Raw genomic sequence first — 14,775 nt, 5'->3', positions numbered from 1 at the left:
AAGATATTTAATCGTACATCGCGGTAATCGTACATTTTTTCAGGATCTTATGTCCTTTCCTGGGACTTAAACTATAAGTACCCATATCTATAAAAATATAGGTTTATACTGTTCTGTACTTAATTACTGTACTGTACTTTATACGTGGGAGAGCCATGCTTCGGCACGAATGGGCCGGCTCGACCGGAGAAATACCACGTTCTCACAGAAAACCGGCGTAAAACAGCGCTTGCGCTGTGTTTCGCCGAGTGAGTGAGTTTACCGGAGGCCCAATCCCCTACCCTATTCCCTTCCCTACCCTCCCCTATTCCCTTCCCTTCCCATCCCTACCCTATTCCCTCTTAAAAGGCCGGCAATGCACCTGCAGCTCTTCTGATGCTGCGAGTGTCCATGGGCGACGGAAGTTGCTTTCCATCAGGTGACCCGTTTTCTCGTTTGCCCCCTTATTTCATTAAAAAAATATATTAAAGTACTGAATCATGTAGCTCACGTTCAGTGCCGGTTTTAGCACTACCAGCGCCCTGAGCGCATCGTTGTCCAGGGTGCTAATAGTGCGCATGTGGCCCCCTTTTGTTTGCCTTTGGCACCCAATTATATCCGGCGCCCTGAGAGGTCGCCTAGCGTCGCTCCCCCTAACGCCGCTACTGCTCACGTTAACATGATATCCCAGGAGGAGGAGCACTTCGCGAAGACCGGTGTGCGCGTGATGATGGTGTGCTTCGGCCGCACGGACACGAGCCTGCTGGCGGCGAGCAGGCTGGCCAGCTACCACGACGATGTCAACCCAGCGCTGAGAGCCGTCATCGAGAGCGTGCACAACCAGCGGTATGTATAGTCCGGTGTTTTACTAGCTTTTTAATATGAAAAAATATTTCGCGAACTCACCCAAACTTTTGCTTTTTTTTTCGTTCGACAAAAATGGAAGGCGCAGTCTTAAGTCTCTTTGGCGGGACATGAAATGAGCACATGCTTGGTTCACGCTATAAGTAGATGCTATAAGTAGTGCTCAGACGGAGATTAGAAAGACAAATCAGTTATCTACTGAAGATAATATTAAAGTATTGATCTGTTTAAAAACCATTATCTTATATCTTTAAACGAACAATATATACAGTGTTATGTGTAACAAAAATAAGTGATAATAATTTAGGATGTGTGCGTGTTCCTTGTAGAGAGTTCACTGTGAAAGTAGCAGCGCTGAAAGACAAAAAAAAATTTTTACTTTTGTATGGGCAAGGACCCGAGCGTCACGAGTTTCCCCTTTCACAGTGAACTCTCTGCAAGGAACATGTACACACCCTAAAGTATTATCACTTAGTTTTGTTACGCCCTGTATATATAATTGGAATCTCGAAATCTTTCATGACATTTAGTATATAGGGGGTTTCGGGGGCGATAAATCGATCTAGCTAGGAATCATTTTTAGAAAATGTCATTTTATTCGTGTTTCATCAAATAGCTAGTATTATAATAATTTAACATAAACATTGTGAATAATTCAATGAAAATCCCTCCTCTTGGTAACTATAGTTGTTTGGAATATCAGGCCGAGCCGTTGCGTTGTTAGTTGTTGCAAACATTTTACTTCAATCTCTAAATACATCATATTCTTCCCCAGGCCAGGCAGCGTGTGGCTGGCACAGGCCGACCGGCCGGCGCGGGACGTCACAGCCACCGTCCAGCAGGCTTACAAGCTCATGAAGGACCTGCTTTAATTGTGTTAGCGACAGACATATTGATAGAAAAACAAGATGAAGCTACACCATCTAAGAGTCTTCTTTCATAAATTCTAGGTGCACATGAAAGTTTTATCCCGAAATGTGGCTTACAGGCTACGATTTTGACATGCTATGTGTATTGTGGTGTATTTTATGTGTCACATTAGCGCATACATAAATTTCCAGCGCTGTTTTTACTAACGCTGCGCAAAAGCGTTTTGAGATTTATTAGCGGTCCCGCTTTTAAGCGCCCTCTACAGCGGATGTTGAGAAATCCATATCAAAGAACAGGAGCAAGTCGAAAATCCAAAATATAAATCGTAGGTTTTAGTACCTAGAATATAATATTATTATAATTTTGGCGCATTCAAAACAATCGTCACAATATTGTTCAAATTGTAATTTTTTGTTGTTAGTGTGTAAGAAGAAGTTATAGAGTGTTAATGCTATTACTACATAAAATAAATTATAACAGTTTTGATTTGGGATAAAAAGGTTTATTTACATAATATCTTTCTGATCTTTTTTTGTCTTGTGATCTGGTTGTACTCTAAGTTTTAATAACGCAAAGGAAAAGACTTAAGCAGCAGAATTATTTTAAAGTGGCTACAATCAGAAACACTACGATAGCAAAAGGAATGCATGGTGTAAAAAGTAACAGATACTTTATGATGCTTTGAAATTAAGACATAAAATATTATGTTCACAGCAAAATTTACGTTCTATAACTATTCTAAATACATATTATTTTCGCAGGCACCTAGATAATGTTTGCATTATATTATTGTAGATTTAACCTCTAGAGTTTTATTGACGACCAACAAGGTCAATATTGTTATATTGTGAATAACATGCCATTCCAAATTCTAATTTCCGCAATTCATTGCCAAATACGACCTGCAAACTTTCGAGAAGAGAGCGTATTCCCTCAAAAAGGCCGCACCTGCAGCTCTTCTAATGTTGCAAGGGTCCATGGGCGACGGTAGTTACTTTCTATCAGGTGACCCGTTTGCTCGTTTGCCCCCTTATTAAACTAAGTGACAAACAAAAATAAGTCAATAGTCATACATAATCTTGCCTATCAATGAAAATGGTATGTAAGTTTACTGTATTAATAATAACAGTACTAGCTGTTAACTCCTCTATTTGTGCCTATTAAAATCCGAGACTCTATTCCAGATACCTACTCTCTAGTATCTACATAGACGCTGGCACCGTACATTTTAGTGCAAAAAGCAGGATATCCCTTTTCCGTGGTATACTTACTGCCCATCTAGGTCTGATATCATTAAATTCGGACCATCACTTACTTTCACGCCTAATAAAATAAACAAAGGCCAAATCTTCCTCATATTCTGAAAATACTTATTGTGAAATTATTGATGTCTCATAAGGTGAATGAAGTTTTTGTACCTAAAAAAAAAATAACACTGCAAGTATAAGTTACTACAAAATAATATTATAATTTAAAATAACCTGAGATACATAATGGAACAGATCACGACTTCTTTTTTTGTGACTATAAATAAAATGACACACGTGGATTTGATGTTACCCGGAGATAGTCAAATTATGTGTTAATATATGCCGATCCTTCCGCGTGCGGACTGCGGACGCATAGTACTTAAATGTTTACTTGGTATCAACTATCTACCTACGTTTTTCTACGTCATAACAGAAATTACACATTATAATATTATGTACTTACCTTACTAATAATAAAAAATTGTATGTTTGTTATGCTTTCACGGACACATTTTCTAATCGACTTTGACGATGGTTTGGTCACAGGTTCCTTTTATTGCGAAAAACAATACAGATCCAGATAACTTTCTGGGTGAACCAAGTTGTGGTCTACAAATAGTAAATAATATAATAATATGCAACCGGATGCGTACTATACACAAGCAATAAATAATATAATGATTGTAATAAATAAATTAAAATGAATTGACACAGCTGGTATATCTACCGAGTGCTAAAACTAGTTGTTTTCATAATATGTTATTAAGGATAAATTCCTTATATATAATGTTAAGGATGTATGTTACGATCTAGAATCTAGATAGTGGGTTATATCTGACACTTGACACTGAGACCCGTGGAAATCGTCAATTTTGCTGTCAGTAGCGATTAAGTAACGGTATTAATTATTAAGTATAATGTTACAGGAAGTAACATTATACATTTTAAAGAAACATAAAAATTGGAAATTATAAAAAACCTATTTTATTAAATTCAGTCACATCCTTCAAAACAAATTAAAACTGTGAACCCATTACTTTACTGTTTATAGCACTGTGCTTTAAAATTAATAAATTATAATAAATAATAATATTAGTATCTAATTTTAAGTAGGTATAGTTCAGGGTACTTAGTCAAATTGTATGCGAAAGTTTCGACGAATCGTTCGATTAATATTATTAGGTAAGTTGTCAAATAAATATCTAATTTCACTGTAAAAATTATCGCAAGTAACTTGACTAAGTACCTTTACTTTAATATAAACTAATAAGATATATTAAAATACTTAAGAATTCAAAAACACTGTTGACAATTCGTCCTCCAAATACCGTACTTTGTAGTTTGCGACAGCAACGCAACAGGTAAAAACTGTACTATCAGAGAAGTTTATTCATAGGCAGATCGCGGGCCTACGTTATTTGGTCGCGATGTGTCAAAACTGAAACCCATTACCCAACAGATAGAACACGATTATCATTGAATAGTTTTTATTATTCGTAGATTGAATTGACATAATCCGACCACAAGACGCAGGTCCGTCAACTGCCTATATATATATCTATGGACGCTTCACACCACGTCAGTCTGGCCCCGTGGTAAGTACCTGAAGGACTTGTGTTACGGGTACCAGGCAACGGAAATATATTTAATACTTTTATACTATACATATCACATATATTTAAGATTTTTATTATATGATACACATAATAATCCACATCCCAGGAGCTTTGAAAACTTTTTGGTCCGTCGGCGGGATTTGAACCCGCGACCCCCGGCTTGAGCTACCAACAGTCCACCAACTGAGCCACAGCCATCATTATGAATCAATTTCTTTATTGGTATAGAAAAAAAACTAGGCCTTTACATCCGTTGTGGATGATTTATACAGTATTTTTCAGAGCGAAGTAACCACTCTTCAAATACTGTAGTGCCTGGGACAAGATTTTTAAATGTCCGTATGGTTGCCCAAGCGTATACGGCATTCTCGCATCATAGTCGGCCTAGTCCAGAGGAAAGAACTAGTCAATACGTCTGGGACCAACTATGTGCGGGTTTCCTCACGATGTTTTCCTTCACCGTACGAGCGTCCGTATTATGTACTTGAGATCAGAAAATGTCTCATAGGTACACGCCTCCACCCGGGTTCGAACCTGCACCCTCTAGGAGTGCGAACCGTTAGGCCACGGACGCTCTTTAATGGTATAGACGACAGGTAAAAAACAGCAACTCGCTGCTGTCAATCTTCTGTCACTTTGCTGTCGCAAGATACGTCATCATCGATCATCATCCCCCTGCCGGTGTAGCTATTGCTATTGCTGCTGCTGCTTCTGCTGCTGCTGCTGCATGACGTTCATGACGATGTCCTGGTAGCGCATCCTGCAGGTGTCTGCCAGGACGCTGGAGATGTCCCTGGCCGGGAGGTCGGCGTCCACCAGCCAGGTGCTCCCGCTGGCGCCTCTCTCTATGGCCTCCACGCACCCTTTGACTGCCGATTCGATCCTGGTCAAAAATAAGGTTGGGTTAATATTATGATTTTAGCAAATCTTATTAATTATTGTGTGTCCGGAGTAAGCTACATTATTTTATGAGCAAAGTAGATATTTAAATTACTTAAATTGAAATCTAGTTCATTCCAAATAGGATTAATTTGTCGAAACTCGACAGTTAAGTAAGCATGTATATCTTTTCTGAAGAGTTTTTGCAATAAGTCGTCTGTAAATGTGTCAGAAATCTGTATCCCAAATTTTATTTAATATTATGTAAGTACATTGTACCTATTTGAATGCAACAACATTGCATATTAGTTTCTATCAAGCAACAAAAAGTATCTCATGAGTCATGACTCATGAGATACTTTTGACATATTAATGTCAATGAGTGGAAATTCATAAGCTAATACCATTGTAATTTGGTCGGACTAAATCAAACAGAAACGAAGCGTCATTCATGTAGTATTAGAATTGTAGAGTTGTGGGCCTGATGATCGTAGAGGAGATTTTTGTCTTACTGTATGTACTGTCAGAGGAATTATTAATTTAAAAGCCAACTGAATGTAGTACACCCGCCGGTCTACTAAATTTAGTCGCGTTTTATCATGTCCTCTTGATATAATATTATAAATGCGAAAGTGTGTTTGTCTGTCTGTTACCTCTTCACGTCCAAACCTCTGAACCTTAGAATGGATTTTGCTGAAATTTGGTATGGAGATACTTTGAGTCCCGGTAAAGGACGTAGGATACTATTTATGCCGGAAAAATACACGGTTTCCGCGCGATAAAAGAATTTTGGCACAACGGAGTTGCGGGCCTCATCTAGTTGATAATATTAATATAACCTGCCCAAATAACGTAGGGCCACCTGCTGCATATTATTATGATACTTACGATTGGCACGGCAGCTGCTTCATGGCCTCCTGGAGACCAGGCAGCAGGTCCTGGTCCAGCACGTCGAGGTAGTTGAGGGAGAGCAGATTTGTGTCTGTCTGTCCGTAGCACACCGCTATCACTCGGACACCGGTTCGCGCGTAGTTCACTTCATGCTGCAAGTTACAGTTTTATTACACGAATGATTATCATTGCAAATTACCGGATTTCTGGTCATGGTTTTCCTTTTTGAAGATGAATAATAATTTGTGCTCTTGTAGAGTTGTAGCCATTGTTATAGCCATCGCTACTTAACAGGTCTTACAGGTACCTACAGCTAGGACCCCCTGAATGTAACTTGAGGCCTTACACAGACAGAAACATTCGTCAAAATCATTCTAGTGATCGATGTTTCAAAATGATATTAATATTATCTGAAGACATAATATTGGGGCTCGTGCAGTCCATTCTTTCTGAACCAACTTCCAAAGAAGCCAATTCGTTTTTCCGTATTTTTGTCAATATCGATTATACAGTGTAAATTTAAGTAAAGGGTATAATGGGATTGACATATCTTCGGATAAAAAATAAAAATCCCTAATTAAATATAGATTAAAAAAAATGTGTGTTTAGCATAATATTGTATGGTTTTTGGGACATTCCGAATTGCTAATACAAATTTTAGATCATGAATTCAGATAGCTGTTTCGGGTGCCTGCCTTAAATGAGTGCATACTTTCTGATTCATTAGATATCCTATATCTATCTATACATATTATAAAACAAAGTCGCTTTTTTTCCCTCATGTCCCTTTGTTCCCTTAAATCTTTAAAACTACGCAACGGATATTGATGCGGTTTTCTTTAAAAGATAGAGTGATTCAAGAGGAAGGTTATAGATATAAAAACATTAATTAAATATTGGAGAAATACTGCTATTGTTGGGGTTTGTAATGTGATGTCGTAAATAATTACATTTTTTCCACTTACATTGCAAACGCAGGCTGAACCCTACGAGATTTATCAAAATAATGTACCAAGTATTGTACACATTGAAAAGGTCTACAGAAAACTCCGCGTCTATCTCTTATGGATATGCCACAATAACATTTTTTGTCTTTTTTTTTTACGACAAATATGGCTAATTTTCGAAGCAATTTTAATAAATGCAGCATTAATCCTTATCCAATTAAATAACTTAAATACATTGTTGATATAATGTAGATCTATATATAGATCTACATTATATAGGGCCATATATGGCCCTTTACAGCATATGATTTAAATGAATATTGTACACATTATGCTTGAATCTCAAATTAGCTGACTTTTGAATCATCGCGCTAGTTAAACTAAGGCCCGAGAAATGACAAGTGGACCTTTGAGTCTAGTCTCAGATCAACCGATTAATGAATCAGAGCCTTAGGTTCAATTTCATCACCCGACTGTTAAAGTTAATGCTGGAATTAGTATCACTTTCCTCTTTAATTTTTCATATGAATGAAAGAGATAACATTCAGACATTTTAACAAGCTGTTAACACCAAGAAACGTCGGTGAAATTGGACCTCAGTTTCGAGGAATGGGAATCAAGCCCTGGGCCCTGGTCAGAGCAAAAGCACTTACACCAAGACAATTGCTGAAGTGCAGCACGGCGCTCTTGGTGGCGCTGTATATGGGGAGAAAGGGTGTCTGCATGAGGCCGACTATCGACGCGATGTTGATGATGGTGCCTCCCCGACCGCCGTTGGTCCTCCGCATCAGGTCGTTGGCGATCACTGAGCTCGTAATTAGTGCTGTCTGAAAATATATCGACGGTCGTTAACATAGCATATTGTGCAACTAGTGCGACGTTGTCGATTGCCCACTCGAGCGAATGAGTTTCAATTACACTCTCGTTTACTTGTCACACTCAAATCTGACCAGTCAAGTTTACTGGTCGCACTCAAATTGATATGATAGGCAAACAACGTCTTTTTGACCCAAACAACGAATGCAAAGAAACTTGTTCCCGTATTCGCAATAAAAAAAGTTACGTTTAAAAAGTGCTGGGCTGCTGGCTAAGACAATGAGTAATTTGGCGATCGTGAGGGGTTATACATTAGGTTTATCAAAGGACAGCGTGTGGCGATAAGCTGTTGATAATGTCCAATACAATCCAGAACTGCCCCAACTGAGGGGCAGCCGAATTACGTGAAATAAAGTGTTTGAAAATCTGTCATATACAGAGCAAAGGGAAAAACTAAAGGATTATTTTTTTACATTTTGTTGTGTGTACTCGAGGCTAGTTTGCAGAAAGCCGCACTGTGTTTAATGAAGCAGTAATTACTCCATTGTAGGCTGTTAAATCTTTAATGGCACCTGATTTTTGACTAATATTAAGAACGCAGAAAAAAGCATCTTCTCTAATTTTAAATCTTAAAGTTCCTATAGGTAATTGTGTATTTTACCCACTAAGGTTAAACACACTATTATTTATTGGAAGTACTCGTAATAGAGAACATAGAGTTGAATTATGTTTATACGATTTCGTAAGATTGATAACAACAACACTTATCTTGTTATGGTTTGGCTACTTAAGTGTTTATTATTTACAATTCTTTAAGATAAGGACAGTGCCGGGTGTTTTATAAGTGTAGGCAACTTTATGAATATTATACTATGTACGAAAGCCGCCCCCTGGGACGCTGCCACTCACTAGGACACTGCCACCCCTCTACGACGCTGCCTTCGCTAGCCTGCTGCCTATACGGTCTATAAATCTAGGACTAGTCTAAGAGACATAAGACATCCCCAACCCGACATAACACTCACCACATTAATAGCGATTTGCTTCTTATAAACGCTGTGTTCGTCGTTCATGATGCCAGCGTTGTTGACAACCACGTCGATGTATCCTTGCTCCTCGATCGTCTCCTCGTAAGCCGCCTCCAGGTCCGAGGTGGTGACGTCACATTTTATAAACTTGGCCTTCTTGGGGCCGTACTTGGCGTTCAGCTCAGCCTCCAAAGCCTTGCCCTGCTCCACTCCTATGTCTAAGATGGCGACATGCTGAAAATGATGTACGATATAAAAACAAAGATATCAGATTGATAAAGGGATGGATATTAGGTTAGATACGTAAACTATTTAATATTTATGGCTCAGATAAACGTAGCTGCTAAGTATCTACATTCATGTGAGCAATAACAGAGTTTATCAATGATTACGGAAAAAAATATTTTTGTGTTGTTCACTTTCCGAAAGAATATTTTCTTGTTTATAGAAACATTTACTGAGTTTTGAGAAAATATCCTTTATTTTCCTGTGTGTTATAACCTAAGAATATTAGCTCTGTTTACGGTTATAACAAAATGGTAAATCCGGGCTCGTCCACTGAAATAAGCAACTGTTTTGATCTGTTTTGATTATCTCTACATAATATTTTAAGGCTTTTCTTTCTTGATCTACATTTTTTTTCTACTAAGAATTAGGGAATAACTTATTTAGTTAGAATTTGATCAGTAATAGAATCTGGCGTTACTTAAATTGCGAAATAATATGACATTTGGATTCTTATTATTATTTGGGAATATCCCGCGAAATAACCTCTTAATTTTAGTATGAGTTCTACTAAGTGGTTACATTATTCAGTTACAAATAACACAATCATATTTTTGTTATAACATTGAACTAGTTTTAAATATTGAATATGTATTAATGTATAAAAACATATTAATATATCGGAGGTAAAATGTAATTTAATGTGATCGTTTTTATTTTAAACCAATATTATAATTTAAATGCACGGGCAAAGAAGTCCTTTCTTGAAAATAGCCTCTCCTATCCTGACCCAAACTAAAAACTCGTTGGGATACAAAAAGGAACAAAAATGACTGACCTTCGCGCCCTTTTCTAACACCGCTCGAACAACACCCGCGCCTATGCCCGAAGCCGCGCCGGTGATCAAAAAAACCTTATTGTGGATATCCTCCATCGGGCTGTGTCGAAAACGAGGATGTTGCGGAACACAGGACGCGTGCGCGCCGACTCCTGAACAACAATAACATCACACATGCGATATCTGCTTTATACGTACGCCGCTCGCCCAACCTTGGAGATAGCGCGGCGCTCGAATTAACGTATCAATGCCTTTGGGATGTTTTTAGCCCGTTTTGCATTTTGTTATCTATCTTAAAAAAGTTGTTTGAAAAAATATCCATAATGTTGTGTATTTTGATTACGTTTTTTATGAAATTACAATGTTAGCCGAAGCAATATGCAGAGATAGTTGTATATTCCATAGGAATAGTCAATAGTCTGTAATTTCTAGTGACGATAAAATTAATCGGCTCTAAGTTCAACTCTACTCAACTCTAGGTTCAACAGTCTCTTAACTATAGTATTGTCAAATTTTTGGCATTACAATAGAAAAGATTATTAAGTAGGAGATACAGAATAGAGGTATAGGTAGCACAAAATGGCTATATAAACGCTGTGAGCACGCTTTTACATCGCCATTGTCTATGAAAGTAGTCATCAATTTAATATGGAAGCTTCTACATAGCGTCTATATGGCTAAATGAAGGCAACATGTCTTCAGTAGTAAATATTTATCTGAAACAACTTAGGTAGAGTTTACCGAATGTATTATATTTTTACTCGAAAAATAAAAAAAATCTAGTCCTTAAATCTTTAGTCGATTTGAGTATGGATAATGGATATTTTGTACCCGCTGCTATTTTAGTGTTAAATAGCCTCCTGTTTTCAAGTATGTGTTAAATTGAATTCCAAAGGATATTGTCTCTTTGATCGTTATACGATATAATAGTAGTACTTCGTCCATTAAACGTAAAAATATGTATGAAATAATCAGGCTAATTACACTTTAATTCGCTATCGTTTGAATTAATTAATTTTTATTACTTTTAAAACATTTTAAGACTGTACTAGCTTTTGCCTGCAGCTCCGCAGCTAGTGCTATTCTAAGATGTCGAATTTCAGCTCGTTTTGCAGGTAGAGAATCGGAGCAAAGGAATGAAATCTTCTGAAAGGAAATAATGAAATTTCTTTGTCCCTTTCATTAAGTGATGATTATGGCATATGAAGGATAAAGGCAAAGGACAGTGGATTTTAATCGTGAAGAAACAGTCCAAGACGTAAGACAATACTTTTTTGAGGCTAAATACCTGCGGCTACGGCCTATGATCCATAAAACCTAGTATGCTATATTAATGTTTTGAGTATAATTAAATTGTTTGTGAAAGTTTAAAAAAACATAATATTTTATTCATCAATCCTTCTATATTTTAAATAACTTATATAAAAATGATCAAAATCAGCGTTAAAAAATTTGCTTTTACAACCTTTAATAAGATACTTACACGTTTTATATGTTTATGTGCCCTCCTAATAAAGGGTATTAAATAATACCACGTATGTATAATAAACGCAAGTTTCCATAATATAATGACTACTATACATTTATAATTATATATAAGATTTAATTATATTATTTTATAAATATTCTACATAATCTCTTGTACAAATATTGCCGGTGATCTCAGACTCTATAAAAGTATACATAATTAAGTGTACTAGGTTAGGTTCTTGCAGGAAATTTATGTTAAGGTATCTTACAAACAAGTTTTTATAATTTTTTTTATTTTATTTATATTGTGTCTTCAAAAATTAGAGATGGAGTTCTACGAAAAACAAAGTGAGGCCGATTTTACATTCATTTGTGTGTGTCAGACTATGCTATTGCGGGGCTATACTGTACTCGGCGAAACATGGCGATAGCGGTCATTGACTCCCTGTCAAAAGCTTGTCATTTTCTATATAAACCGCGATTTTCTAATAAAACGAAATGTTTAAAATTCAGTTTGCCAAATGTTAGGCAAGTACAAACCAATGTACTATTAAATGATGAGAAAATGAAATTAGTGGACACCACTGTTTTCCTAGGTATAACTTTAGACAGTAAATTACAGTGGAGTCCGCATATTGCAAATCTGGCGGATAGGCTCAGTTCTGCAGCATATGCTGTTAAAAAAATCAGAGAGGTAACTGATGTAGAAACAGCGCGACTTGTTTACTTTAGTTACTTCCACAGCATTATGTCCTATGGAATCCTTCTATGGGGAAATGCAGCGGACATTAATGCAATATTCGTGCTGCAGAAGCGAGCGATACGTTCTATTTATAAGATGTCATCGTGTGAATCCTTAAGAGAAAAGTTTAAGGAAATAAATATTCTGACCGTCGCATCTCAATACGTCTTGGATAATGTATTGTATGTAAGAAAGAACTTAAATAATTTCAAAAAGAATAGCGACAATTATTGTTTTAACACTAGGAATAAGAACAAATTAGAAATACCAGTAATCAGACTTAGCAAAGTCAGCAAATCTTTTAAAGGCCAATGTATACGCCTGTACAATAGAATCCCAGTAAACGTTCAAAATCTCTCTATCAATAAATTTAAAAAAGTTGTAAAAGAACGTTTGTGTACTAAAGCTTATTATAAAATCAATGATTTCATCGACGACAACACACCTTGGGAATAGGGTGGTTCTTACAGGCTACTTGAATACTCTTTATAATTCCTGTTGTAAATAGATTTAAGTCATAATATTGTTACAGTTCGACAAGGCTTTAAATGAACGTAGCGAGAGGGGGAACTAGCGCTGTTTTCATACAAAAACGTCATTTTTGACAGTTCTTCTTTACCAGCAGCGCCCATTGACATATTCATTTAAAGCCTTGGTGCACTATATATGTTCAAATTGTAATTTTCCATCTTTTTAGTAAAAGATGGCCCCGTGCGAGTTTCTTACGCCGGTTCTTCTCGCCGGGTTAGTTCCCGAACCGGTGGTAGGCACCTTAGTATCGACGTTCAGAAATATTTTTGTAAAAAAATTACTCTGAATAAAAAATATTTTGATTTGATTTGATTTGATTTGATTGACAATGAAGTGTCAGAAGTTTGTTGATCGTGGCTTTGTATGGAAAATGACAAATTTTTGACAGGGAGTCAATGAGCGTTAAACGGTGAAATTGTGCAGGGTGATATGAAAAACTGCGGGAAACCATGGAGTAATAAAATAAATAAAAATAAAAAAGCCTTTAATTTCTCACTAATTACATATTTCGTTAGTAACAGTTAAGAGGATTAATGTTTGTGTTAGTAAGAACCCCTCGCTTCGAAGGTGAAGGCCTCCTCTAGAGTTTTCCATGCTTCTCTATTTTTCGCTATCTCCGTCCATCCTTCGCCAGCTATCTTTATTATGTCGTCAGTTCATCGAGCTATAGGTCTCCCTCTCGTTCTAGTGCCTCTGGGTCCTTTCCATGCTGTTATTGCTTGAGTCCATCTATTATCTGTCAGTCTCGAAAGGTGGCCCGCCCAGCGCCATTTGAGTTTTTTTGCAGTAATGGAGAGCGTCTGCTACTTTTGTTCTTTTTCTAATGCTTCTGTGTGGTATTTTGTGTATTCTTTTGATATTTAGCAGACTTCTGTCCATACCTCTTTGACATGATCTTATTTTTGACTTGGTTTTATATGTAAGTTTCCATGTCTGGCTGGCGTAAGTTAATGAGGGAAGTATACATGTGTTCATTACTTTTTTCTTGACGGCAATTGGCATATCTCCTTTAAATAGATTCTCCTGTCAATCTCTTGTTCATTTCTCTGTCTCAGGAAAGAGATTTGTTTTCCCAAATAGATAAAGGAATCCACATATTCTAGCTCAACATTTTCTAGATATACTGGACTTTTTGTAGAGTTTGTGAGTACTTTGGTTTTACTTCGGTTAATTTCCAGGCCTACCTGTTTACTTGCGGTGTACAATAGGTTTATCATCGACTGTAGCTCGGTTGCATTTTCTGATAATAAGACGATGTCGTCTGCGAATCTAAAATTACTCAAATAACGATTGTTGATTTTTATTACATTTCCCCAATTTAGATTATCAAAAATCCTTCATAAAACAGAAATAAACAGGGTGGGAGATATCCCATCCCCCTGTCTCACCCCCCTTCTGATGGCTATAGGAGGTCCAGTCCTTTCAAGCTTAATTCTACTATAACAATTACGATAGATGTTTTTCAGGATTTTTATATATGCTGGGTCGACTCCTTGCGATTGTAGGGACTCCCATATGGAGTGGTGGTAAAGAGAATCGAAAGCTTTTTGGTAGTCTATAAATATAAGGTAAAGTGGTTTGTTCAATTCTTGAAATTTGACTATTATTAGTTCTATAGAGTGGATATGATCAATCGTATAGAAACCACTTCACCCCGCTTGTTCTGCGTCTTTCGATATTGTCTCTGATTCTCTTTTCCAAGATAGACGAGAACTTGATATATTGTGGACAGCAGACTTATTGGGCGGTAGTTTCCAATATTATTTGGGTCTCCCTTTTTACCATGAGGAGTGTCGAAGCAAAAAAGAAAAAAAAAATTAAAACATACC

At 36.9% G+C, this 14,775-nt stretch overlaps 1 protein-coding gene across 1 annotated transcript in view; it reads right to left on the bottom strand.

Annotated features, from left to right (window-relative positions):
- Positions 1–10,350, bottom strand: part of LOC121731891 — a 36,576-nt gene extending 26,226 nt beyond the window's left edge. The window contains exons 1-6 of the mRNA XM_042121565.1: positions 10,204–10,350; positions 9,138–9,374; positions 7,950–8,123; positions 6,347–6,501; positions 5,274–5,462; positions 653–757 (exon numbers count right to left, since the gene is read on the bottom strand). Of these exons, the coding sequence (XP_041977499.1) occupies positions 653–757; positions 5,274–5,462; positions 6,347–6,501; positions 7,950–8,123; positions 9,138–9,374; positions 10,204–10,299 (956 nt within the window). The 5' untranslated portion in view covers positions 10,300–10,350. The remainder of the gene's footprint in view (positions 1–652; positions 758–5,273; positions 5,463–6,346; positions 6,502–7,949; positions 8,124–9,137; positions 9,375–10,203) is intronic.
- Positions 10,351–14,775: the final 4,425 nt, after the last annotated feature.

This window comes from Aricia agestis, chromosome 11 (genome assembly GCF_905147365.1).
Source record: "Aricia agestis chromosome 11, ilAriAges1.1, whole genome shotgun sequence".
In the NCBI taxonomy this organism is placed as follows: domain Eukaryota; kingdom Metazoa; phylum Arthropoda; class Insecta; order Lepidoptera; family Lycaenidae; genus Aricia; species Aricia agestis.
The sequence above is the reverse complement of the archived record's forward strand: the minus strand, read 5'-3'. Positions and strand labels throughout refer to the sequence as shown.